A 24,435-nucleotide genomic window follows, 5' to 3' on the forward strand; every position below is an offset into this window, starting at 1 on the left:
CGATGGAAATTCCAGGGGACCAATTGCTTAGGTTAACGACTAAAGAAGGGAAATTAAAACTTGCAAGAAAAAGCGGCTCGGACACAAACAACTGATCTCTCACCGATTTTGCAGTTTGTCAGGACCATGTACTGAGATTCTCGATAACTATGATCTGAACAGAGTTTTATATGACGACGTAAAGTTAATTAAGAACACATGAGAGATTCTTGAAATGCATGAGATTATCTTGTTGCCCTGATAGATTCAGAGTTACTTGTTGTTACAAGGTCTACGAAAAAGTGAATAATTGAGACTCTTTTAAAATAATTTCGTGCATACAATGAATCAGTCAAATTTTCATTATTTTTCGTAAGAAACTGTAATTAATTAGGAAGAAGTGAAGTTGCACATATCGTGGTATCCACTATTACTAGATATATCTTTCGAAATAAAGATATATAGCGATTAACGCACACAAAGTCCATAACATTTGGGATTTGGCAACCTCATGTCTCAAATATTTGTATTAAAATATTAAGGCATTTGACAGACTACACTCAATCATAATAACTCAACACTAAGACAATCATAATGACTCAACACTAAGACAATGCTTAGTTCCACACTGACTTACTTTTAAGTTTTAACTACATAAAGTCTTAGAAGTTACAACCAACTCCACAGTAGTACACTATACCTGTGTTATAATTAATGAACTTGGTTAGCTTGTTCGCTTAAAGAGACCAAACTATAAAATCATTTTCTTTGTATCTATATTTTTTTTTTTTCATAGGCTCTTTTTATATTTCAGTTACCCCTAACACATACTTTCCTCGTACCCATAGCTATGAAATGTACCTTCCTATCTTTAACGAGTTACAAAAAAAAAAAAAAAAATCGTTTCCAAAACATCTCTCCATCTCCAATTTTTATGATTGAATCTTTTGTAAATATCTAATTTATATTTAATCCGCCTATCTTACACCATATCATCTCTTATCCCAACATCTTATGCACTTTGATCCTCTCATTTTCAACTGATTTTTAAAGATATCAATATCATACTGCAAAAGTCACCCCTTGGTCATATATCGAACGATTAATTCCATTCCGCTTATAGACATCGTTCTTGTTCCAACAATTGTTGTACTTTCAGCATGTTGAAGAAGCTGTGTAGGTTTTTTAATAATTAAACAAGATAATAATTAAGATCTTTTTTTCTAAGCTGGACTGACAATTTTGAGGCTCTTTACAATTATTACAACAATTAATTCTTTACATTTCAGGGTATGTATGTATTTGTATTTTATAAACTTCGAGGGGTCAAATAAGAAAATCTGAAAATTAGAGGTCTTGTATAAATGTTACAGATCTTAATGCATCGTGCTTTGGAATAACGTCCCTGGACCCTTGCGACGAGACCCATGAAACGTTGGATTGGATATATAGCCTAACAAATTACAAAATCGATTTGATTCTTACCCCACCACAAAGTCTCATGTATTTATGTGTGTACGGACACTGGATTCAGATTTTTTTTGCGTGATAAATACATATTTATTACTATACTTATTCTCGCAGAAGATCAATAATTATTCATATAGCAATAGAAAAAGAAAAACCCTATAACTACATATTATATATATATATATATATATATCGTTGGTTTTCAAAAAAAAAAAAAAATTTGATCAAGCAAGATTCGTAATTTCTTATGAAGGACAATAATATCACAAGCCTTTTCGAGTAAATTAACATTGTCCTCTTCAAACTTTAACAATATCTATAACTATAGCCAAAAAAGATTAGAAAGTGTAATTTGAAAATGGCTTAGGCAAAAGCATAATTTAAGATAAAGCAAGTCTTTTCATATAGTACATAGTTTTTTGTCTTCTAGCATGAATCAGACTCTATCAATAATTTTGGCAGGTCTTAGTAGAAATAGTACCAAAGGCTACCACTCCTCTATCTAACCCTTTTAATTATTATTTATTTTTCACAAAATTTAATTCATAGTTATGGCACCCCAAAAAAAAGTACGAAATTATTACAGTTTTGGAGGTTTCTGAAACCTCTGCCTATTGTGGAGGCTTTTGATTCCTTTGAAGCAATCAATGACCTCTCTGTCTCTCATTTGCCAGCAAAGAGAGATTGTTTAATGTTGTTTATGGTTCACATTTTTATACAATATCACATTTTCACTGAATCTTCCTCTGCGTCTCTCAGGTAATTTAATTCTCTCTTTTCTCTCCCATCACTCTGTCTCTTCTCTTTATTGGGTTTTAGATAAAATGATGGAATAATAATTTCATGGATTCAGGAGGAAGAAGATCATTCAGTTGAAGCACACATTTAAAGGGTTTTGTTGAGAGGCAATGGAAGGGGGAGAAGAGTTTCAAGAAGAAGAAGTGTGGTCAGTTTTGAGAGAAAGTGAAACTCAAGGTCCTGAAATGAAAATGTCCAAAAGTAACAATCTCTTCTCAGCCTCTTCCTCATCTTCTGCGAGGTACATTCCTAAAGGCAACGAGGTCTCTGGAGGGGCAAAACAGTCATCTGCTCCAATGAATATTCCTGACTGGTCCAAGGTTTATGGGTATTCAAAGAAGAACACAAGCAGCCACTTGCATTCATGGGCCATTGACGATGATGATGAAGGCTCAATGGTTCCTCCACATGAGTTAGTAGCAAAAAGACTTGCAAGAACGCAGATCTCATCATTCTCTATGTGCGAAGGAATCGGAAGAACGCTCAAAGGAAGAGATCTCAGCAAAACAAGAAACGCTGTCTTAACAAGAACTGGTTTCTTGGAATCGAATATCACATCTTCATCAACAACATCACCACCATAGTTTTGGCATGGCATGGAGCATGGCTGGATGATCAATATCACATTCACACAAAACCCTTTTTAGCACCATACCATATCATTATCATGAAAAAAAAACCTAAAACCTTATGGTATCCACATGATTTTTATTAAATATCAATGTTATTGTCGTTATCACCATGTAGGGAATCATGACACTACCAATATGGTTGAGTTCTCTTTTTTTTTTTTTGTTGTTGTTGTTGTTGTTGTTGTTAGGTTTTTGGATTTTTTTAGATAAGTATGATGACGATGAGGATGACTTGTCAATCCCATGCATGGGCCCATACCATTTTTCTCATGTTATGTTTGTAGTTCTCAATGGTCTTTTAACTCTTTAGCAGTGCTTAGTGAGCTTAAATTATAGTTTAGCAAAACAAAATGGCATATACTTTGGAACCTTTGAATGTGAGAAATTTGAAAGCACTCTCGATCTCTTCACCATTTTGGCCTCGACCAAGAGAGAAAAATGTAGCGAATAATGTTAACATTTTTGGTCCGACACAAGGTTAAGGGGCTCGTTCCATATTGCTCACTACCTTTCACTTTTCAATGTTATATAGCAACTAGACATGGTGTTACTAGGGGAATGGGGTATATGTATCTGTTATCTATTTCGGTGTGTTGATTTAATTTTTTACTTCGTGTATTCTTGAACCAATCTGCAACTGAAAAAGTTGTATTTGAATTTGGATTAATTCGTTTCGTTGCTAAATATCCATTTCAAGATATACATAATAAATATATTAGTTAATTTACTATGGTAAGATATATTTTCAAGAATGAAGTTGTATAAATAAAAATACTTGTTTCGATAATTTTCAGTTTTATTCACGTCGGTACTATCTCACCCGTACTAAATTTGAATTGCCGACAAACAAAAAAAATGTCAAGTTCGGTTGGATTTTTTATTTTGTTTGGATCTACTCAATATATAAATAGTACCAATCACACTATAAACGAAATTTACTCATCTTTCCTTGGCCCTAGCAACGGTTCATGATAATCATTCTTTCTTTTTACAATTTACTTTTTCGAAATAAAAAATTGTAGTAAAATTACAGTTTCAACTAAAAAAAAATCTTGTACAGAGGTGCCACAAAAATGCAATTCAATTTTATATAAAAATACAACGACAACAAATTTGTTACTTTGTCAAAGCGGATTATTTGGCACGAAAAATTCGTGCGGAACCGCTACATATCATTTTTGTAAATAATTTTCTTCAAAATTGGCTCGTTTGAGTCATAAATAACACCTGATGACAAAAAAAAAAAAAAAATTTTTTTGTTACTTTGTAAACTTTTGCTAACCAAAGCCTATATAAAGGCCCAATTAGCCCAAAACGACACAAAAATGTGTGAAGAAATAAACAGATGGTGGTGACGTAAGACAAGTGTAAGAGATTTCTTGTAATCCAATCAACAAATAATAATAAACGAATTCCAAGTGGTTTACTTATTCCAGAAACAGTTCCGTGTAGGCAACCATTAGGAAAACCCTAACTAAATTCCATTATTAATTTCTTTTATAATCCCTTTCTCTTGACATTGACTTCTCTCTCTCGATTCTTCTTCTCCAGTTTCAATCAAACTCAATTTCTTCTCAACGAACCCTAATTTCCAACAAATCGGATTCAGTTTCTTCTTCGGGTATGTTTCTTCTCACCAATAAATTCGAGATCTTTTAGGGTTTTCTGGGTTTGTTTCTCCCCCGATCTAGCAGACGATCGAGTTTATTAATTATGATCTTTGCTTGCTTGAAATTCGCAGAGACTAATCGAATCGCAATGGCTAAGAGTTCCTTCAAGATCTCTAACCCTCTCGGTTTGTTTCTTCAAATCCCTTTCTCATCGAATTTTCAATTACTTGATTTTTTGTTGAGTTTCTGAATTCTGTTAAAACTTGCTTTAGATCGTGTATGGTTTTGATTTTGGAACTCAATTTTGATTGGTTTTGGGATCAGATTTAATCTCTGCATACGCTTTTGATTCTTCCTTTGTTGTTCGTTTCTCTGTTTTTGTTTCTAAGCCAAGCTGTGAGATTTTATAGATATCTCTGTTTAATGATGTACTTGTCATTAATCTTGTGGTTATGTTTTGTTAATCAGAGGCAAGGATGAGTGAATCTTCTCGAATCAGAGAGAAGTACCCTGACAGAATTCCCGTAAGCTTACAAATTCATGAGTTGATTAACTTCTTTTCACTAAATTTAGTCTAATTTAGAATCTTGGATTGTATGTAGGTGATTGTGGAGAAGGCTGGACAAAGTGATGTTCCTGACATTGACAAGAAGAAGTGAGTAATGGGTTTGCTTTATTTACTCTTTTTCTATATCATAATCTTGATAACTTATGTTTCTTCCACTTTCTTTTAGGTATCTTGTACCAGCTGATCTAACAGTGGGACAATTTGTATACGTGGTTCGTAAAAGAATCAAGCTTGGAGCTGAGAAAGCTATTTTTGTCTTTGTTAAGAACACATTGCCTCCAACTGGTAAGAGTTCTTAAACTCTTTAACACCATTCAGGATCAAAGTTTCTTTCTTTACCACTAACTTTGGTTTCACTTTTGTTTCTTAACAGCTGCATTGATGTCTGCGATCTATGAAGAACACAAAGATGAGGATGGGTTCCTCTACATGACTTACAGTGGAGAGAACACTTTTGGATCTCTTACCGTTGCTTGAATAAAAATCGATCTTTGGATGACTTTGATGTACATACATAAATCAGGAAGATAAAGATGTACATTGCTTCCTTCTTTTCTCTGGCTTTTAACTTTGCTTTGGATGTTTGGATATCTTTCCCTTTGGGTTTATTAATCGTCAGAAACTTCTCCTTTTCTTACTTTCCTCTTTTGCTTTTACTTAAATAACATTGATTTTGGGGCTAATGAGTAATGAGTCACTTTCATATCAAACTTGTTCATATCCATCACAAAGGCAAAAAAGGAGTAATACACTGAAAATTGGTAAAAATAAACTCACAAAAGGCAAAACCTTGGCGTAATTATTTTTAACCACAGCTATACAAAAGGCTAAAGCTCCAAATAGAGATTCTCATCTTCACCTTCTTCATCTGTTCTAGCAATCTGGAACGAGACTGGATGGTCTATTATTGATCTCTTCGTCATCGTAGAGTCGGCGGATTTTATTGCGGATTTACCGAACAAGATTCAAGAAAGATGTCAAAGAATCAACATCTCTCTTCTCTGATGGATACTTGATTGGTCTTGAAGAGTTCTTTGGGAACACAAGTATTGTTGGAAAGCTTCCAAGCTGCAACTCCTTTTTGGCAAAGTCCTTCTGGTCACCATCAGCTCTAAACTTAGCAACCTTCACACCACTTCCTCCCAGCTTATCCGCCAATTCATCGAATGAAGCTTCCATTGCCTGACAAAACGGGCACCACGGTGCATAAAGCACAACGATCCAAGCCTCTTTCCGGTTCTCTAACTTCATCAAATTCTCAATCCCTTGCCTGCTCAAGTTCACAACATTCTCGCTATTGAAGATATCCGCGACTGAGGCTGTCCCGTTGACATTAGCGGTTGCGTTTCCATTGGTATTCTCCTTGATATTCCCTTTGTGAAGGCCACACTCTTTAGCCTTAGCATCTTCCCACCACCATCTCCCTTCTCTCTCATGCTGACCCGGCAAAACCGCTCTCGTGCATGGCTCACATCCGATTGAAACATAACCCGCAGCGTGAAGCGTGTTGACAGGAACATCCATCGTCCTCAAGAAATTCCAAACATCATTCCCTTCAACATTAGCAACCGGATTCCACTTCACCAAACTACCAACTCCACCATCTAATCCTTCAAACACTGGATCAACCTGAACAACAGGAATCTCCGATCTTGTCCCGGGTGATTGATCTTTCCTCTGACCAGTGATCCAAGCACGTAAACCCTTCAACGCACGCCTCAAAGGTCTCACCTTTCTAATACGGCAACACTCCTGGTGACCATCTTCATAGAAAGAGAACAAACCCTTGTTCCTAACTAAAGCTTGAACCTCAACAGCATCAGGAAACATATACTCAATCCGAATACCGTAATGTTTCTCCACGGTATCGAAGAGTCTATATGTTTCTGGATTCAATCTCCCTGTATCCAAACTGAATACCCTATAAGGTCTTCCAGTTAAATGAGCATACTCAATCAGAGCAACATCTTCAGCTCCACTGAAACCAAACAAAACAACAAATCAGCAAACTAAAGGAAAACAAAAACATTCCTTTATTGTATTCTCATGATTCAATTCATTACCTAAAGGCAATAGCAATGTCATTCCCAAACTTCTCAAGAGCTTTATCCATGATCTCAAGAGGAGAAGCATTCTCTAATCTCTTTGCTAGTTCCTCAAAGTCTTCAACTTCCACCACATCTAGCTTCTCTGTAACCTCTGTTTTGTAATGAAGCACAAGATCATTAGCATAAACCTTAATCAAATTAACCAATGATCAATTGAAAAATCAAACCAGAACTTACCAGAAGCAACAATGGATTCCTTTGTAATTGATTGCACATTAAGAGCTTTCACGGAGGATCTCTTCCCGGACAAACTCAGAGAAGCCGCAGAGACATTGGTACGATTCAATAACCTCAATGATCCGATTTTTGTTACTGTATTGAAGAATCAAACAAACAAATTGAATAAGATTCGACATTGATCGAATTTGAACGAATTTAAAACCAAAACACAATGACCAATCAAGGCATTTCTAAGATTCTCCACGAATTTGGTATTGAAAATGAAATAAATTACCTTTGAGATCTGAAGAAGGGAAGCTAGAGCTTGAGATCGCAGAAGAAGAAGATGAAGAAACGTTGATTGCTAGTGCCATTTTCACTCCAAACCAAATCTCTCGAAACAATGTTCTTAAGTTTTTTTTATTTTTGTGTTGTGTTTTTTCTAATTTTGTGTTCTCTTAAGATTTGTTGAGAGAAATGGGATTATAAAAGAAGCAGCTGAAATTTAGGTTCATTGAACCTAGACGTCTTTTTTTAGGTGGCGGCATTTGCTTTTCTATATATCATTGCTTGCGTCACTTTGGTCGTGTGGCAGAGAAAACTAGTCAACTTTGGTCCAAGAATTCTTTTTTTTTCTATTAATGTAACATACACTTATCTCAAAAACATTTTACACGCTTAATTTTATTTTAGAGCTAACAAAAATAATCTAATAATAAATTAATCTAATTTGTAAAATATAAACATGGTGATATGTTTGATTATTAATTTTAGATAAATACTTTCTCGTGTATTCTTTCCTTAAAAATCCGAAAAAACGATCATATTTATAGAATTAACTAAATAAAAACAGTTGAGATTTTCTTTCACTGAGATTATTTTTCGTTTGTTACGATTCTATCATTTAGTTTAACTTATCAATTTATCTACAAAACCTATCGATCTCTTCATTTCTTCTAGAAATTGCACGAACCGATATTTCATAAACCATATTTTACAGTCAAAATTAGTCTTGGTTGAAAAACAAATTCCGATCCTAACCACAAACACTTTTGGGTTCTGTTAAAAACAAACATAAAAAAACATCATACAAAAGTATATCAGAAGCAAACTTGTGATCTTAAACCTTCCAAGATTTCATAAGATCAACAAACTAAATTATTCTTATTCATCAACCAAGTCTATAGTAATCATGATCTCAACAAATCAATTACTTGTCTTCTTTAGCTTTCTCTTCTTCCTTCATCTTCTTTTCCCACCTTCTCTTCTTATAATCAAGCAACATCTGAGGCATCTTCAACATAAGCTTCGCAGTGTTCTCTCTTTTCTCAGCTGAAATTCTATCACATTTATGCCCTTTCCTCTTTGTCCTCATAGCTTTCCTCTCTGGATCATAAGGCCAATCTTCTCCATTAGTCAACACTTCTTTCCTCAGCATAGCCCTCCTTCGTGCACTTATCCCTAACGGTTTCCATGCTCCCATCTCCCAATAACCCCACACACCTTTCGTCAACTCGGTTCTGTACTTATCGAGTTTCGCCCTCCATGGATGTTGAAACCCTGTCACTGTCTTTGCCACAGCTTCTGCAGCTTTTCCAGCCATAACTTCTGCATATGCCCAAAACCACAATTCTTTAAAGATGATAATATCTCATTGTAATCCAATTAGCTCACAATAAGTTAAGAAACCTATAAACTTGCTAGCTAAAAGCAGAGGAGATCAATTGAAGGAAGGTATTATATGATAGTGATGCATAGAAGCAAAAAGATACAAACTTTGAATCCAAAGAGAGATTTGGTGATGCATAGAAGCAAAAAGATACAAACTTTGAATCCAAAGAGAGATCATAGTGAGAGTGAACTTGACACAACATTTCTTACAAATCAAACGCAGATTGGTTGAAATGTTGTTAAAAGAAGAGTCTTTGGAGACTAATTCTTGATTTACTACGCAGAAATGTGATGCAAATGGATCTAAATCCTCTAAAATTAGGGTTTGATAAGCTCAACGCAAGGATTTAGTGACTGGGTTTCGTTAACTAAACATCATCACAATCGATTTCGATTCCAAATCTAAGCCTCTCGAGTACGGGAGCAACTAGGTTCATCAATCTCTTATAGCTTAATACGAATCTACTTAGAGATCGATACGAAACTTGGAATCGGAATGAGAGAAAGAACTTACATAAAATTGGAGATCGGAGACTGTGAGAGCAACTTTGAGAACGCGGCGCTGATGAAGAACGCAGACAAGGGTTGGGTTTTTTGGCGTTAGTAAACCCTTTTCCTATTTCTTTTTTGTTTTCTCACCCAAATTATTTGTAATTACTTAGTATAAATATTTTAAAAATCATGTATATTTCCAAATAAAATTCAGAAGACAAAAAAAGTATAAATAGTACAGGTTACTCTCACATTCTCACTATACAATTCTAAACTAGTGTAGTATTTATATTTAATTTATACAATTCCATCTTCAAAATTTTTTTTGCTTAATTTTGATTTTGATTTTTTAATATACAAATGCAATGTATTTACCACGCCTTAAACTTTTACTGAAATAACTTATATATACTATGCTAGATATAGCGTAAAATCATTAAATTACATATTTGAGTTTTTGAAAAAATGTAAATATATATAAATTAATAAGCTTAATTACAAATAGGACCGTCCATTGTGTATATAGTATTGTGATTGCATAGTCTAAAGTATTATCTTAAACGAAATTGAAAAATAACCAACTTTCTTTTTTCTAGACGGGTCACGATAAATGGTTAATTTTTAATAGATCACTAATACAGTAAATCACTGTAAATCTGATAACTTATTTCATCCATAAGTAAGTTTGTATTGCATTTGGGCTACTACAGAACCAAAGGATACATTATTAGGAATAGGTGGAGAGAGACAAAAAAAGAGTATTACTGGCCTTCATGGCCTCTTTGTGAATTGTGGCCTTATATATTAGGTAATCAATTGGCCCATTCCAAAGAATGTTTCGTTCATTCTTATACATTACTACTACATTGCTAAGTGCTAAGCCCCCCAAATAGCAAATTCTAGAATAACTTTTACATGTTTTGCCACTTTTTTATTCCGACAAATCACGATTTATCCATAGGAAAAGTTGCCAACTCACCCAAACAAACGCTAACATCCTTAGAAATTAAGCAGTTGATGATCATTACATGTGTTTTTGGTGTCATATGACGGATTCATCAAATCATGTTAGAATGATGATGTTGGAAAAGAAACACGTAAGTAGATAGCATTGATTGAGATCTAAAATTGCATTTAGTAACGAAGATCCCGTCGATTCCGTCGTAATAACTAAAGCGGTGCATGGCAATATGTATATTATTAATATTCATTGAGGAATGAGGAACTTTCCTACACGTAACGAATATACAATAATATTCCTAGTTAGTCCAAAATGTTGGATAAATGTTCATTCATGAGTTGTGAAAAAAAGAAACTAAAATAATTTCAAAAATTGTTAGTATTATTATAATTATTTTTTAACAAAATGTTTCGGTTGGTGTCATATTCTTAAAGAAAAAACCAATAATCACCATTACAACTAATTAAGCTTAAAACCCATAAATCACAAACTTTTCAAAGGACTGACTTCCTTCTACCGAAATTATCGGAACTCATTGATGACATAACCAGACTTGCTTTTGTCGAATGTACCTATGATTACAAAACATGACACATTATACATTCACACATACATGAGTTTTGGTTATTTCCATTATGATATATAATATCACACTTCAAATAACAGACTTTTTCTTGTTTGTCTTTTTCTTCAATCTTTGCTAATGGTGCAGAATGGTACTCAAGCACGTGAAAACGCAGAAACTCGTATCATCCGCTTCATTTCCACGGTACACCCTCACCTTCATAACTCCGATCTGTGATCTCCACCGTCCAATAGCATTGACTTCAGCTCAATATTTAATCCGGCGGTCCAACTATTCAATTCAAGATTTAACAGAAGCATGTGATTCTTACCTCCTGACAGCTCACACGCCGCGTTTCAAAACACCTTCACTTGCGGACAATACGGAGCAATGGTCGATGTACTCTTGACCCAAAGAAGGCCCAAACATCTTTAAATAAAATTAATTGTAAACTTTTTGATGAGTGAGATCTAAAAAGAGTAAAAAGACAGAGAATCTTATGATAAATTTAATATTTGTTTTGCTATTGTATATAACCAACTATTATGACATAGTTTGCAATCCAAGGTGTTACACCGAATCGGTAAATAACTAAATACTAGCTTGCTCAATCTAATAGCTAGAGCTAATAAGAAAAATGTATTTCGTTAGGATAAATAAAAATATCATTATGTTTACTTGAATATTTGAAAAAAAATTTGGTACATGTAAACGAAATTTCCCAAACAATATTCTAAAGTGTGAAAGGATTTAAAAATGACGTTGACTTTAGGAAAAAGTCTCTTCAGTTTTAGTTAAAACATATTGTTAATAATGCAAATCAAGCTCGAAATTCAACCAAAAGTTTATAAGTGTAAATTACTTGAAAATAATATAACCAAATAAATTTGATGATTTTGATAACATTCGAGGATATATGTTACTACATTTACGTATTTTCTTAAAATTATTTCTTCAATACAAAAAAAAAAACATATTAATTACGTCGGTGCCACTGCCACTAATATTTAAGAGGGCATCATTAATAGATTCTCCATTCCAAAATCCTCTGTATATGGATCTACACCTCTCCTCAGTCTCATACTCAAATCAATAATCCAAACCCCAAAAAAAAGAAAACCAGAGAAGAGAGTTTAAAAAATGAGAGGTTCTTGCAAAGTCTCTATAGTTCTTCTTCTGGTTTTAATCAATGGTGTGCTTGGAGATAACCCTTATAGATTCTTCACCTGGAAAATTACTTATGGCGACATTTATCCCCTTGGTGTTAAACAACAGGTATTTCAACTGTTTCTTCTTCTTTCTTTCTAGGTTTGTCACATTTTCTCTGTTTGTTCTCTCGAGAAATCTTGTGATAACATTATCTTGGGTTGGGTTTTGAGTACTGCAGGGAATATTGATAAATGGGCAGTTTCCTGGACCTCACATTGACGCAATCACAAATGATAATATCATTATCAGTGTTTTCAATTACTTGAAAGAGCCTTTTCTCATTTCTTGGTAAGTTCTTTCACATATCTTTACTTTTTTTGCCGTATTATGTGTTGCCGAGAAGTTGAATATTCTTGGATAGAAAGCAATAAAGATTGAAGATTAGGATAAGATCTTAACTTTTAATTTTTGTGAATTTTGTTTTTGTTTTTTGTTGTCCAAAAGAATGCAGCTTTCGGACAAATGTGCTTTGAGTAAATCTCATCTCACACATTATCAATACTTGCATATTTATGTATTAGTCTACAAGAGAAAGAAATGATACATCTCTTCCAAAGAACAATACTTTTTCATGAATAAAACAAAAATTGAGATCGTTAACTTTTCTCGTTGATTGTAATGCTATTCAAAACGTAATATTTGCTTGTTTAATAGAAGATTTAAAGCAACTAAAGTACTTCATTAATTAACAACAATTTTATTTTGTTTGTAGTTAGCTAATAAAAAGTATAGTAAACTTATAACAATGAAAAGGTCTCAACTCAAACGAACAAAAATAGTTTTTACTCTGTAGGGATTAAGTAACTTTTATTTTGTCATTTGGGACTTAAAATCAGAAAATCTAGCATTCTAGTGTTTCAAGTAAAATAGATTTTGTTACAAAAAAATGAAAAATAATTTTCTTGTTTTATTTCATTTGAGAATGTCAATTTCTTTTTCTCATTGAGAGCCATAAAAGCTTTTTCTTACACCCGACATGATTGGCTGTCAAACATACAATACATAATATCATAATATAGATATGCCATAAGAAAATTAAAATATTCCACTTGATCCATCCAAACTAGTCACATGCGATGACACATGTGAGCTTTAAGTGTCAGTGGGAAACAAAAGGCAGTCATTCAAATTAACTTTTACGTCCCGGATCTATTTGAATATCCGTAGTTAACCCCATACTCTTAATTCGATCAAACATACCCCTAATCTTTAAAGACTTTTTCTTCTTAGGAACGGAGTGCAACAGAGGAAGAACTCATGGCAAGATGGAGTCGTAGGGACAACATGTCCGATTCCACCAGGCAAAAACTTCACTTATGTAATTCAAGTCAAAGATCAAATTGGTAGCTTCTACTATTTCCCTTCTCTTGCCTTCCACAAAGCCGCTGGTGCATTTGGAGCCATCCGTGTCTGGAGTCGTCCTCGCATCCCTGTCCCGTTCTCTCCCCCTGACGGTGATTTCTGGCTTCTCGCCGGAGATTGGTACAAAACCAATCACTATGTAAGTACACTCCTTATTGCCCTAATGCCACTGACTTGAACTGCAAGAAAAGGAACGAAAGTTTTGGGGTTTTGGCAAAATCTCATTGTTTTGTTATTTTAAGGTTTTGAGACGTCTACTAGAAGCCGGAAGGAATCTACCGAATCCTGATGGAGTTCTCATCAATGGTCGCGGCTGGGGAGGCAATACCTTCACCGTTCAACCCGGTAAGACCTATAGATTCAGAATATCAAACGTTGGGGTCGCGACTTCATTAAACTTCAGAATCCAAGGACACACGATGAAGCTCGTTGAAGTAGAAGGCTCTCACACTGTTCAAAACATCTACACTTCACTTGACATTCATTTAGGACAGTCTTACTCTGTTCTTGTGACGGCTAACCAAGCTCCTCAAGACTATTACATCGTCATCTCCTCGAGGTTCACGCGGAAAGTCCTTACAACGACTTCGATTCTCCATTACAGTAACTCGAGAAAAGGCGTATCTGGCCCTGTTCCAAATGGTCCTACTTTGGACATCGCATCTTCACTCTACCAAGCTCGAACTATCCGGTAAAAACATGTTTCTTGACTTACAAGTTACCGCCAAAAAAACAGGGGATTTTCGTTGAGATTTGATTTTTTATGATGTTTGTGTATTCATGTGATAATATATAGGAGAAATCTTACAGCGAGTGGTCCGAGACCGAATCCGCAAGGCTCGTATCATTACGGTTTGATCAAACCAGGCCGTACGATCATACTCGCCAACTCAGCTCCTTGGATCAACGGCAAGCAAAGGTACGCCGTGAACGGTGCCTCGTTTGTTGCGCCTGACACACCATTGAAGCTCGCCGATTACTTCAAGATTCCCGGAGTTTTTAACCTCGGAAGCATCCCAACGAGTCCCTCTGGTGGAAACGGAGGGTATCTTCAAAGCTCTGTTATGGCCGCTAACTTTAGAGAATTCATCGAGGTTGTTTTCCAAAACTGGGAAAATTCAGTCCAGTCTTGGCACGTCTCCGGTTACTCTTTCTTCGTCGTCGGGTAAGAAGACAATTCTCTATAAACAAATCATTTCAACTAATACTAATGATGTTACTTATATGATTTTAATTTATAAAGTTTAGATCCATTAATGAACTTTGATATTAGAATTATGTTTGATGTATTTCATATTTTCTTGGATAACAGTATGGATGGAGGACAATGGACTCCCGGAAGCCGAGCAAAGTACAACCTGCGGGACGCGGTTTCACGGTCCACCGTTCAAGTATATCCGAGGGCATGGACAGCGATCTACATAGCGTTGGATAATGTTGGGATGTGGAACATAAGGTCGGAGAATTGGGCAAGACAGTATTTGGGGCAACAATTCTATCTTCGAGTTTACACTTCCTCTACTTCGTACCGAGATGAATATCCACCACCAAAGAACGCTCTTATGTGCGGACGAGCTAAAGGCCGCCACACTAGGCCATTCTAAAAGGGATATTGGACGCAACGGCTCAACTGTTTTTTTTTTCTTTGTTTTTTTAGATTGAATGATTTGAAATGTTTAGTATTGTCACGAGAGGGTGGCAAAGAGATGTGAGCTTCGTGGATTTATTCACTACGGCACAAAAATTAGGAACAAGAAAAATTTGGAGCTTGACTTGAGCTTTCAACTTAGTTTTTATGACGAAATCAAATGTTGTGTTCTTATTTTAAATAATCAAATTATTTTGTTTTACTAGCCATCAGTGGATCTATAATTTTCATTCACTATATTACCTGCAAAGTTTGAGATTAGCTAGTTAAAAATAAATAATATTCTTGAAACTCGTCAAAAATGGAGAAAAATGAAGTAAAAGGTAATTGGGACTTCTAATTAGGAAATTTTGTTGTATACCATTTATTTATCATTCAACTGTTTACAAACGAATAATTTGTTATCTTATATGTTATCATAATGTTGACGTATAAATAATCTTTTTTTTGTTGTTGTTAAACTTGACGTATAAATTATCAAATAAACTTTATACCTTGAATTAGAATTCCAAACTCGCAATTTTTTAAAAATAAATTTGACAGTACACAAAGCAATAACATTTTACCGTCAGTTTCTTAGGGGTCGTCAAGATTGGTCCGCCTTGTTTTTAGGGGTCAAGATTGGTCGCGATTATAAGCCAGATACATTTACTAAATGAAAAATTTGGAATGCCCCCAAAATGTAAGACCAAGAATACTTGCATTGAAAAATTGACGTAGCTAAAGTCGCTAGACGATCTAAAACGCAGTAAAACAAAATGTTGCATATTTAGTCGTGCGTTCACACATAGTATTAACTTTATTCCATAGTTCTGAAGCTGCTTCCACTGAAACTATTGAGTACCAATCTAAGACTAGACTTCTCCCATCTACTACTTTCTTCAACGCTAAACCCCAAAATCCTTATACGTATCTTCGAAGATCGTACAATGTCCTCCATACAGACCATACTCATCCAAAGCTACATGTGCATATATATTTAGAAATGTTAATTTGTTTTGCAGTGTTCCTTCCACTAATTGTTAGCATATTAATGTCAAGGTTTTGACCTGGACTGTTTAGATACTTATTGAACATTGGTATCACCATATTTCTAACATGTTTTTTTTTTAATTGGAAGCTTATCAAATTTTAGAGTCATTTAATTTGTTTGAGTTTCAAACCAATTTCCACAAGCGACCTATCAATAAAAATATTTTAAACGGGTCGTATAAGTATGAGTAAGTGGAGTTGTTAATTTTCCTCGAGAATATGATATTTACTGATGAATCAGAATGACGACGAGAGGAATGGAATCAACATGAACTAATGACTAGTCGTTGAATTGAAGTAAGAAATGATTAGAAGAAGAAAAAGAACAGGAAAAACTAATAGTTGATAAAATGCTGTCAAAACAAAAAAAATATATATACGAGGATAAGATTTTGCTAAGTCATTGGCACTCAGCTGTATCTTTGAATTTTCTTTAGGAGACCACATACGAAGTTATGAACTACACCTATCTACAAAATATCGAACACCAAATCCATTTGTGATTTGTCCCATGGTTTCTCTAAGAATAAATTATTTCTTATGAGATATATATACGAATGTAAATGTATAGGTCAGAGATCTTCATATCATGTTAATATGTTATCACACCAAATCAAAGATGTTGCTATAGCTTATCTATTTATTATCCAAACTGTGTCTCCAACCTAAAAGGCAAAAACTAGACTAATAAAACTTTAACTAACAGTTGAAAAAAACACACCTTAAACTAATATATTTTTGGTCGAATCTATAAGTTAGTAATGGTCTTCATAATTAAACAAAACTCTCTTGTTTCGTGTTGTTTTTTTGTTTTTTTTTTTTGTTCATGGGATATGTTGCTTTCCGTTTCCTTTATGTGGAAAGTAACATTTTTTTCTTTCTTCCTCGTGTTTGAAAAATTCATACTATCTTATAACTTTCTTAAAAAAATATGTGCAGCCACTCAAACGCTACAATGTGTAATATTTACAGCTAAAATAATCTAATCGATCGGCTATACCAAACAAATAGTTATATATCATACAACGGGATTATCTTTCCGGAGGAGGCTAGAAATTTCAATGCTTTATCTGAAAACAGTGGCAGATCCAATACCGTGAAATAATATAATAATTAGACGTTTTGATTAGTGATAACTTACCGAGCCAGGTTGACAATTTCTTAATTATATATACGTATATGAGCATTAGTACTAGTTTTGATGACTAATTCAAAGGTATCATTAACCGGAAAATTCTATCGTTAATAAGCGATTGATAAATTGATAACACAAAAATATTCTACAATTTCAAATTTTTAGCGATAGAAACATATGGTATAACGTAAAGATAATTTGAAATTACCAAATTGTCACGTACACAATTATCGTTACCAAATTTTATTTTATTTTGTCTTTTAGTGTGGTTGTCTACCCAATCAGTTGACTTTGTAGAACTTTTGCATTGACTTAAATTAGAACTCTTTTCTCAATTCTCAAAAAATATTTTTAAATACAAAATTTCGCGCCTAATAATAATAGGTCACGTACCTAAGTACCTTGGAAACTCAAGTCTACATGTATGTATGGACCACACTGGTCTGACTATTGAACTAATAACTTTTTTTTTAGTCAAAATAATCGATATTCCACTTCGATTGGTGCTATAAATAGAGAGCAGAACCAAGCAGAAAAGGAATCAAACCAAAGCAGTTTTCTAGTTCTTTGAAAACCAAAAAGAGTACTTCAATGGCTACTCATTCAAGGTTTATATACGTGCTTCTTCTTCTTTCATGCATTGTTTTTGCATTGCTTGGGGGTAGTTGTGGAGATAGTGTGGAGAATAACAATGACGATGATGATTGTTCTTCCCGGAGTTGGCGTGGTTGTGGTAGTTTCTACGGAAAAGGTGCTAAAAGATATGGCGGTGGAGGCGGAGGAGGAGGTGGCGGTGGAGGAGGTGGTGGTGAAGGAGGTGATGGGTATGGCCATGGAGAAGGATATGGTGCTGGAGCTGGTATGAGTGGCTATGGTGGTGTTGGAGGAGGTGGAGGAAGAGGCGGCGGAGAAGGTGGTGGCAGTAGTGCAAATGGAGGTTCTGGGCATGGAAGTGGATCCGGTGCTGGTGCTGGTGTTGGTGGAACAACTGGTGGAGTAGGAGGAGGTGGAGGAGGCGGTGGCGGTGGCGGAGAAGGAGGTGGTTCAAGTGGAGGATCAGGTCATGGGAGTGGTTCTGGAGCTGGAGCTGGTGCTGGAGTTGGTGGATCATCTGGGGGAGCTGGGGGAGGTGGAGGAGGTGGTGGCGGAGAAGGCGGTGGTGCGAATGGAGGTTCAGGTCATGGAAGTGGGGCTGGTGCTGGTGCTGGAGTTGGAGGAGCAGCTGGTGGAGTAGGAGGAGGGGGAGGAGGCGGTGGTGGAGAAGGCGGTGGTGCCAATGGAGGATCAGGTCATGGAAGCGGATCCGGTGCTGGTGGTGGAGTTAGTGGAGCAGCAGGTGGAGGAGGAGGAGGAGGAGGAGGTGGTGGTAGCGGTGGTAGTAAAGTCGGTGGAGGATATGGTCATGGTAGTGGTTTTGGTGGTGGAGTTGGCTTTGGAAATAGTGGAGGAGGAGGTGGTGGTGGTGGAGGAGGTGGAGGTGGAGGCGGTGGTGGAAATGGATCTGGTTATGGAAGTGGTAGTGGTTACGGTTCTGGTATGGGAAAAGGTAGTGGTAGTGGTGGCGGTGGTGGTGGTGGTGGTGGAGGTAGCGGTGGAGGCAACGGAAGCGGAAGTGGAAGTGGAGAAGGATATGGAATGGGAGGAGGAGCCGGAACAGGCAATGGAGGAGGAGGGGGAGTGGGTTTTGGAATGGGCATTGGATTTGGTATTGGCATTGGAGGAGGAAGTGGTGGTGGTACCACTTATCAAACCAATCTTACCGGTGATAAAAATTCTCCCTAGTGAGTAGGGACTTACTCCATACATATCTTATTTGTCAACTCCATTTAATAAGGATTTTGTTTCAAATTTTGATATCTAGTTATTCTATTTGATAAATCTTATCGATAAAATCATGTACGAATTCGTTTTCCATAATGAATAAAATTACAATACGTTTTTGTATTTTTTTTTTTTTACTGCAACTAAAACCACAAAATAAAATTTAGAAACTCACCAAGTAGCAACATAACATAACGTTTTGAAAATTTGGTTTTGTCGTTTAAAAAATATTGTGATGTTAGCCAAATTAGATTAGTTACATAAATGGTTTTTAGCTTGTGTATGAATCTGCACAAGTCTATGAATATACCAACCGAAAACATAATCGACCGTTTCGATCCCGCGAAATATGAAATGCTTAATACAATACTATATACCAATGGCCCAATAAGTTCTTTAAATGGGCTTTATTTAAAACCCAAATTAGACCCAATTGTACATTCTTCTCGCCGGACCTCTCTTCATTCCATGGCGGCGCGTGGCTATAAGGTAAAGAAGAAATCGGTTTCTGATTTTTCCGGCGTGGGTACAAGTTATCAGCTTTCTTGTTGGGTATTTTACGATGTTTTGATTGTATTGATTTGGCTGCAATTAGATGTGTAGGCTTTAGCTCAAGTGATTGAGTTTCACCCTAAAGTTGCTAGAGTGTGTATATATACATGCTTCGCCTTCGGAATTAGATTGAAACTTGAATGTTGCTGCAGCTCGTGCTCTTATGTTGAATGGTTTGAGAATGTACTTGTAGGTGGAGTATCTTCAAATGGAACTCAGTGTTTTACATAAGCTGAAAGCGAGTAGAGGTGCTCTTGATGAAGATAGCCGCCGAGGTTGATGTTGTAATGGAAAGATGAGAACAAACAGCTGTTTATGTTGTTAGATGAGAAAGAAGGAAATGAAGACTCTAATGTTGAGGATGCTAGTGAGAAAGTTGATGTCTTTCAAGAAACAGGGTCGAATGTTCTTCAGACTATATATTGTGGAGCTATCAGCTATTGAGGCTCTTTCCTTCTAGTTTTGAGTTGAGGAAGCGTTTCCTGGAGATTGTGACACCAAGCTTGAGTCAATACAAGAGGTCAAATCACAACTCTTTTTCCTTAACATTGCAGGTTCTTAGCTCTTCCTCGTCCTAGTCTTATTCGATACAAAGATTGCATTGAAACAGAGAGCAACCTTGCACCACTAGGCGATAAAGACTGTCTCACTAATGTCCGAAAGTTATATGATTCTGCTGTTGCAAGTTACTACTCAATGGAGAACAAGGTAAGTTTTTGTTTCACAGAACTCAAATTTAGGCTTACCCTGAAGCCACTCTGCATACAAATGTTTTGTGGTGTTTATTGCCGCGCCAGAAAGACTCTAAAGGAAGCAGCAGGTTTCATTCTTCGATCTGATTTGTTAGTCTTATGATGGAAACACAATGTTATTGCCCCCACAATTTTGTTATATAAAACAGACTCTAGTAGATTTTATATTAATTTTGTTAAGGTTTATATATACATATTCAGTAGACAATTTGATTGTGAATACAAACTATTCAATGTTAAAAGCAAGACTCGTTCTAAGGAGGCAACAACAAGTGAACCATAATTTATACTTTTGAGGATTTAGAGATTTTACTGATTCTAATTGGTTGACCAAAATCGCCACAGGAGAATCCAACAACTACGAACTGGTCATTGGTCAAGAGTCTCTTCCTATTGGTCAAACATTTTCTATTCCTCTATTGTTCACCGGTACATCTCACAAACTATATATACATTAGATCTTCTGCTCTTTAGGTTCAACAAACAAAACAAGGAACACCAGAAATAAACACAATCATAATCAACAAAACCAGAAAACAAAATTCTCCAGCAACTAGATCGATTTAAACCGGTGTTGTCTCCTCTATATATATCAGATGGCGTCATTACAGGCTTCAAGATTTATGCTTACTACTTCTTGTTCTTCTTGCACAAGAACAAGATCCGCAATCTCAATCCCAAAGTTACCAAAATTTAATGTCTCGATTCCGCAAATACCGATCAAGAACCGGAATTTCAGAGTCGAAGAACCGATTCTTCGGTTGGATGGGTTTGCTGAAGATCTTGATCTTTCGTTGTCAGAGAGACAAAGGCAAAAGAAGAGAGGGTGCGATGATCAGGTTTTGCAAAGGTCGCGGCTCATGGCGGTTCTTGAAGAAGTTATAGATAGAGTGGAGATGCACAAGAACATTGGAGAGCAACGCAATAACTGGAACTCTCTCTTGCTCAATTCCGTCAATATGATCACTCTCACTGCCGCTTTGATGGCCGGAATAGCCTCTATGAACGCCAGTGGAATAGATTCCGTTTCCGCGGTGAGTATAGCTTCTACGGTGTTGCTGGCTTCTGCTACAGGTTTGGCTGCCTTGATGAACAAGATTCAGCCTTCACAGCTTGTGGAGGAGCAGAGGAACGCAACGAGGCTGTTCAAGCAGCTAAGAAACAGAATCGAGATGGTTCTGAGGGAGAAAAGTGAAGATGGAATCAGTGAAGAAGACGTGAAAGAAGCGATAAAGAGAGTGCTCTGTTTGGACAAAGCTTACCCACTTCCTCTAGTTGGCACCATGCTCGAGAAGTTCCCTCAAGAATTCAAGCCAGCGACTTGGTGGCCTGAAACAAAACCCGAACCCACTCATTCCAGAACGGAAGCTAACGGGTGGAACTCGGAGCTAGAGATGGAGATGAGAGAGGTGGTTGAGGTAATTAAGAGTAGAGATGCAGAGGAGTACGAGAAGTTAGGTAACGTGGCCTTGAAGTTAAACCGGGTTTTGGCAATCTCTGGACCAGTGTTGACCGGAATTGCTGCCGTAAGTTCCGGTTTTATAGGTCACGGTTCAGGTTTAGCTGGAGTAGTAGCAACAACGTGTGCTTCATTGGCTGCCGTAGTGAACACGTTAGAGCACGGAGGTCAAGTAGGGATGGTGGTTGAGATGTATAGAAACTCCGCCGGATTCTTCTCTCTTATGGAAGATACGATCAAAACAGAGAGACGAGAGAATGGACAAGTTTTCGAGACCAAAGTAGCGTTGAAACTTGGGAGAAGCTTGTCTGAATTGAGAGATCTGGCCAGAAGATCTAGCTTGTCTAGGTTACAAGGATCAGCCATAGATGAATGCGCAAGCAAGCTCTTTTAATTAGTCTACATACAAATTGATATTCATTAATTATTTTTGTGTATAGAGAAAATGATAGATGATTTTTGAATTTCTATACAAACCTGAATATAACTATGCAAATTAGTTTTGGTTACTTATCTTTTAATATATTACGCTTTTACTCTCCCTGTGATAACCTAGTGCAGATCATACAAAGCTAAAACAAAAGTTTTGTATATACACGGTTAATATTTAGACATGTAAGTTATGTAACAAATCTATAATCCATTATGCTCTGATATTATCTTATTATTCAAAATTGGATGTATTCCAGAAATATTGACATATGACGTTTTTTGTGTAACTAATATAATAATGAATTACTTTATGCATGTATCTTGTGTACGTATATCTTGATTTATAAATTTCTACAAATAGTAAATACTGATTTTTGTGTTGATGAAAATTTATTTATAATTATAAAATAGATAACAAATTTAACAATACCGATTCTTATATTTATGAAATTTGTTTATTTTTAATCTTTTATAAATAGGTAACATATCCAAAAATTACTATACACATACATATAGATTATGGACATGAACCCTATTATTGTTTTCCAAAACTCATATAAAGAAAGAAAGAATTACATGTTATATAAAGAGAAGATTTATTTGAGAACTTTAACAAAAATAAATAATATTCTTTGAGAAATACTTTTGATGAACTATCCCTCTCCAAGGTTTGATGGATCAAGCTGGTCCAAGCTTCCTTCAGATCTTCTGAATATGGTTTTTGAACGTCTTGGGTTTGCAGATTTTCAACGAGCTAAATCCGTTTGTCCATCTTGGCTAGATGCTTCAAGACAATCAGCGTCAAAAAATCAGATCCCTTGGCTGATCATGTTTCCAGAAAAAGGTAAAGACTATTGTCTCTTGTTTAATTCTGAAGAAAAGGAGAAAGCCTATAGAATTAAAGATCTTGGTGTTGAATTCGCAAATAGTCATTGTTTGGCGATATATGGAAGTTGGCTCTTTATGCGAGATTCTAGATATAATCTCTATGTTATGAATCTATTTACTCGCGAGAGGATTAATTTTCCATCTGTGGAGTCACAATTTGGTAGGATAAAGATTGAACGAACTATCGATGATTTGTTCTATATAAAAATCGATGACGAATATGATGTTGAATATCCTGAAAGACACATCAATATTGACTTCCCTTTATTATGGATAGACGATATAACCAAACATTACGTGGTTATATGGTCAATCCAATACCGCCAATACCAATATCTAGTTTATTATAGGAAAGGAGATAATTGGTTGAAACATGCTACTTACTGTAGTTTTGATATGGTAGGCATTGTTGACATGGTATACAAAGATCATAAGATTTACTTGTATAGTACAACTAGTGATGTCAAAGTGTTGGAATTTTTTGGAGATATTCTTTTTGATAGGATTTTTTGGAGATATTCCGCGACAAATCTTTGAAACGCAAGTTAACTATGATGTGTTGGCTAATGGAGTACGCCGCGTTCGTCCAGAGCTTGGTAATGTGTTTCATATCAAGAATACACATCTTGTAGTCACAATGACCGGAGAAACCCTCAGAGTTGATAGCATAATAAGGAGTGATTCTGATGTTTGGTCCTTTTGCATCTACCAAATGGATTCATCAAATAGCAAGTGGGAGAAACTTACTTCTTTGGGAGATGAAGCAATACTCCTGGATCAAGGCATCACCGTGCTTGCCAACGCCATTGAAGGAGTTAATAGAAATTCAATATATTTTAGTGGTGTTCAATTTCAATATGGTTATGTTAGCAGTGAAAAGGATATTTGTGTCTTCAATCTCAACACACAAAAGGTTGAAAGACCATATCGAAATATTAGTTCGTTCATTCAATCATGTGATGCTCGATGGTTTGTGCCAAATATCACACGGACATGATTGATTCTCAAGTCTGTTGTATCTTTTCAATGCCTTTTTTTTTTTTGAAATGCCATAAACACATCTATGTTGGACTTGTGTCTCTTTTGATATTTTCTTTTGCTAATGTGAAAGTAAAATCAAACAAATATAATG

At 35.8% G+C, this 24,435-nt stretch overlaps 7 protein-coding genes and 1 pseudogene across 10 annotated transcripts; 6 read left to right on the forward strand and 2 right to left on the reverse strand.

Annotated features, from left to right (window-relative positions):
• Nucleotides 1-1,958: 1,958 nt before the first annotated feature.
• Nucleotides 1,959-3,187, forward strand: AT4G21970 (senescence regulator (Protein of unknown function, DUF584)). The gene is made up of 2 exons (NM_118318.3): nucleotides 1,959-2,208; nucleotides 2,303-3,187. The coding sequence occupies exon 2, from the start codon at nucleotides 2,358-2,360 to the stop codon at nucleotides 2,829-2,831; it is 474 nt and encodes a 157-aa protein (NP_193928.2). The 5' UTR covers nucleotides 1,959-2,208; nucleotides 2,303-2,357; the 3' UTR covers nucleotides 2,832-3,187.
• Nucleotides 3,188-4,286: 1,099 nt separating this feature from the next.
• On the forward strand, nucleotides 4,287-5,759 carry APG8A (Ubiquitin-like superfamily protein). 2 transcript variants are annotated; one of them, NM_118319.4, is made up of 6 exons: nucleotides 4,287-4,500; nucleotides 4,621-4,674; nucleotides 4,958-5,013; nucleotides 5,092-5,144; nucleotides 5,224-5,342; nucleotides 5,431-5,759. In NM_118319.4, the coding sequence occupies exons 2-6, from the start codon at nucleotides 4,638-4,640 to the stop codon at nucleotides 5,532-5,534; spliced, it is 369 nt and encodes a 122-aa protein (NP_567642.1). In that variant the 5' UTR covers nucleotides 4,287-4,500; nucleotides 4,621-4,637; the 3' UTR covers nucleotides 5,535-5,759. The 2 variants fall into 2 exon arrangements, with proteins under 2 accessions (NP_567642.1, NP_001078424.1); NM_001084955.1 differs by having other exon boundaries at nucleotides 4,338-4,674.
• On the reverse strand, nucleotides 5,733-7,892 carry APR3 (APS reductase 3). 2 transcript variants are annotated; one of them, NM_001203866.1, is made up of 6 exons: nucleotides 7,851-7,892; nucleotides 7,620-7,781; nucleotides 7,343-7,477; nucleotides 7,121-7,256; nucleotides 6,475-7,035; nucleotides 5,733-6,322 (listed from the first exon to the last, which is right to left on the reverse strand). In NM_001203866.1, the coding sequence occupies exons 1-6, from the start codon at nucleotides 7,870-7,872 to the stop codon at nucleotides 6,316-6,318; spliced, it is 1,023 nt and encodes a 340-aa protein (NP_001190795.1). In that variant the 5' UTR covers nucleotides 7,873-7,892; the 3' UTR covers nucleotides 5,733-6,315. The 2 variants fall into 2 exon arrangements, with proteins under 2 accessions (NP_001190795.1, NP_193930.1); NM_118320.3 differs by lacking the exon at nucleotides 7,851-7,892 and having other exon boundaries at nucleotides 5,733-7,035; nucleotides 7,620-7,830.
• Nucleotides 7,893-8,287: 395 nt separating this feature from the next.
• On the reverse strand, nucleotides 8,288-9,644 carry AT4G22000 (tyrosine sulfotransferase-like protein). Its single transcript, NM_118321.4, has 2 exons — nucleotides 9,510-9,644; nucleotides 8,288-8,932 (listed from the first exon to the last, which is right to left on the reverse strand). The coding sequence occupies exon 2, from the start codon at nucleotides 8,925-8,927 to the stop codon at nucleotides 8,535-8,537; it is 393 nt and encodes a 130-aa protein (NP_567643.1). The 5' UTR covers nucleotides 8,928-8,932; nucleotides 9,510-9,644; the 3' UTR covers nucleotides 8,288-8,534.
• A 2,266-nt stretch (nucleotides 9,645-11,910) lies between these two features.
• On the forward strand, nucleotides 11,911-15,441 carry sks4 (SKU5 similar 4). Its single transcript, NM_118322.4, has 6 exons — nucleotides 11,911-12,288; nucleotides 12,401-12,510; nucleotides 13,453-13,723; nucleotides 13,827-14,275; nucleotides 14,381-14,749; nucleotides 14,897-15,441. The coding sequence occupies exons 1-6, from the start codon at nucleotides 12,154-12,156 to the stop codon at nucleotides 15,186-15,188; spliced, it is 1,626 nt and encodes a 541-aa protein (NP_193932.1). The 5' UTR covers nucleotides 11,911-12,153; the 3' UTR covers nucleotides 15,189-15,441.
• A 2,549-nt stretch (nucleotides 15,442-17,990) lies between these two features.
• Nucleotides 17,991-19,181, forward strand: AT4G22020 (annotated as a pseudogene). Its single transcript has one exon.
• Nucleotides 19,182-21,073: 1,892 nt separating this feature from the next.
• Nucleotides 21,074-22,473, forward strand: AT4G22030 (F-box protein with a domain protein). The gene has a single exon (NM_118324.2). It carries the CDS (start codon nucleotides 21,121-21,123, stop codon nucleotides 22,375-22,377), a length of 1,257 nt encoding a protein of 418 aa, NP_193934.2. The 5' UTR covers nucleotides 21,074-21,120; the 3' UTR covers nucleotides 22,378-22,473.
• A 584-nt stretch (nucleotides 22,474-23,057) lies between these two features.
• AT4G22035 (F-box only protein) lies at nucleotides 23,058-24,188 on the forward strand. The gene is made up of 2 exons (NM_001341525.1): nucleotides 23,058-23,463; nucleotides 23,509-24,188. Exons 1-2 carry the CDS (start codon nucleotides 23,064-23,066, stop codon nucleotides 23,838-23,840), a joined length of 732 nt encoding a protein of 243 aa, NP_001328279.1. The 5' UTR covers nucleotides 23,058-23,063; the 3' UTR covers nucleotides 23,841-24,188.
• The last annotated feature ends 247 nt before the right edge of the window (nucleotides 24,189-24,435 follow it).

Source organism: Arabidopsis thaliana, chromosome 4, assembly GCF_000001735.4.
Source record: "Arabidopsis thaliana chromosome 4, partial sequence".
Lineage (NCBI taxonomy): Eukaryota > Viridiplantae > Streptophyta > Magnoliopsida > Brassicales > Brassicaceae > Arabidopsis > Arabidopsis thaliana.

Excerpts from the sequence above, each read along its gene's own strand:
- AT4G21970 (NM_118318.3), top strand. The coding sequence starts at position 2,358 with ATGGAAGGGGGAGAAGAGTTTCAAGAAGAAGAAGTGTGGTCAGTTTTG.
- APG8A (NM_001084955.1), top strand. The coding sequence starts at position 4,593 with ATGATCTTTGCTTGCTTGAAATTCGCAGAGACTAATCGAATCGCAATG. Across the intron at positions 4,675-4,957 it reads CAAGATCTCTAACCCTCTCG|AGGCAAGGATGAGTGAATCT; the intron begins GTTTGTTTCTTC and ends TTTGTTAATCAG. Across the intron at positions 5,145-5,223 it reads CCTGACATTGACAAGAAGAA|GTATCTTGTACCAGCTGATC; the intron begins GTGAGTAATGGG and ends ACTTTCTTTTAG.
- APR3 (NM_118320.3), bottom strand. The coding sequence starts at position 7,698 with ATGGCACTAGCAATCAACGTTTCTTCATCTTCTTCTTCTGCGATCTCA. Across the intron at positions 7,478-7,619 it reads CCCTTCTTCAGATCTCAAAG|TAACAAAAATCGGATCATTG; the intron begins GTAATTTATTTC and ends TCTTCAATACAG. Across the intron at positions 7,036-7,120 it reads GACATTGCTATTGCCTTTAG|TGGAGCTGAAGATGTTGCTC; the intron begins GTAATGAATTGA and ends GTTTGGTTTCAG.
- AT4G22000 (NM_118321.4), bottom strand. The coding sequence starts at position 8,927 with ATGGCTGGAAAAGCTGCAGAAGCTGTGGCAAAGACAGTGACAGGGTTT.
- sks4 (NM_118322.4), top strand. The coding sequence starts at position 12,154 with ATGAGAGGTTCTTGCAAAGTCTCTATAGTTCTTCTTCTGGTTTTAATC. Across the intron at positions 13,724-13,826 it reads GGTACAAAACCAATCACTAT|GTTTTGAGACGTCTACTAGA; the intron begins GTAAGTACACTC and ends TGTTATTTTAAG. Across the intron at positions 14,276-14,380 it reads TACCAAGCTCGAACTATCCG|GAGAAATCTTACAGCGAGTG; the intron begins GTAAAAACATGT and ends GATAATATATAG.
- AT4G22030 (NM_118324.2), top strand. The coding sequence starts at position 21,121 with ATGGCGTCATTACAGGCTTCAAGATTTATGCTTACTACTTCTTGTTCT.
- AT4G22035 (NM_001341525.1), top strand. The coding sequence starts at position 23,064 with ATGAACTATCCCTCTCCAAGGTTTGATGGATCAAGCTGGTCCAAGCTT. Across the intron at positions 23,464-23,508 it reads ATCTGTGGAGTCACAATTTG|AAATCGATGACGAATATGAT; the intron begins GTAGGATAAAGA and ends TGTTCTATATAA.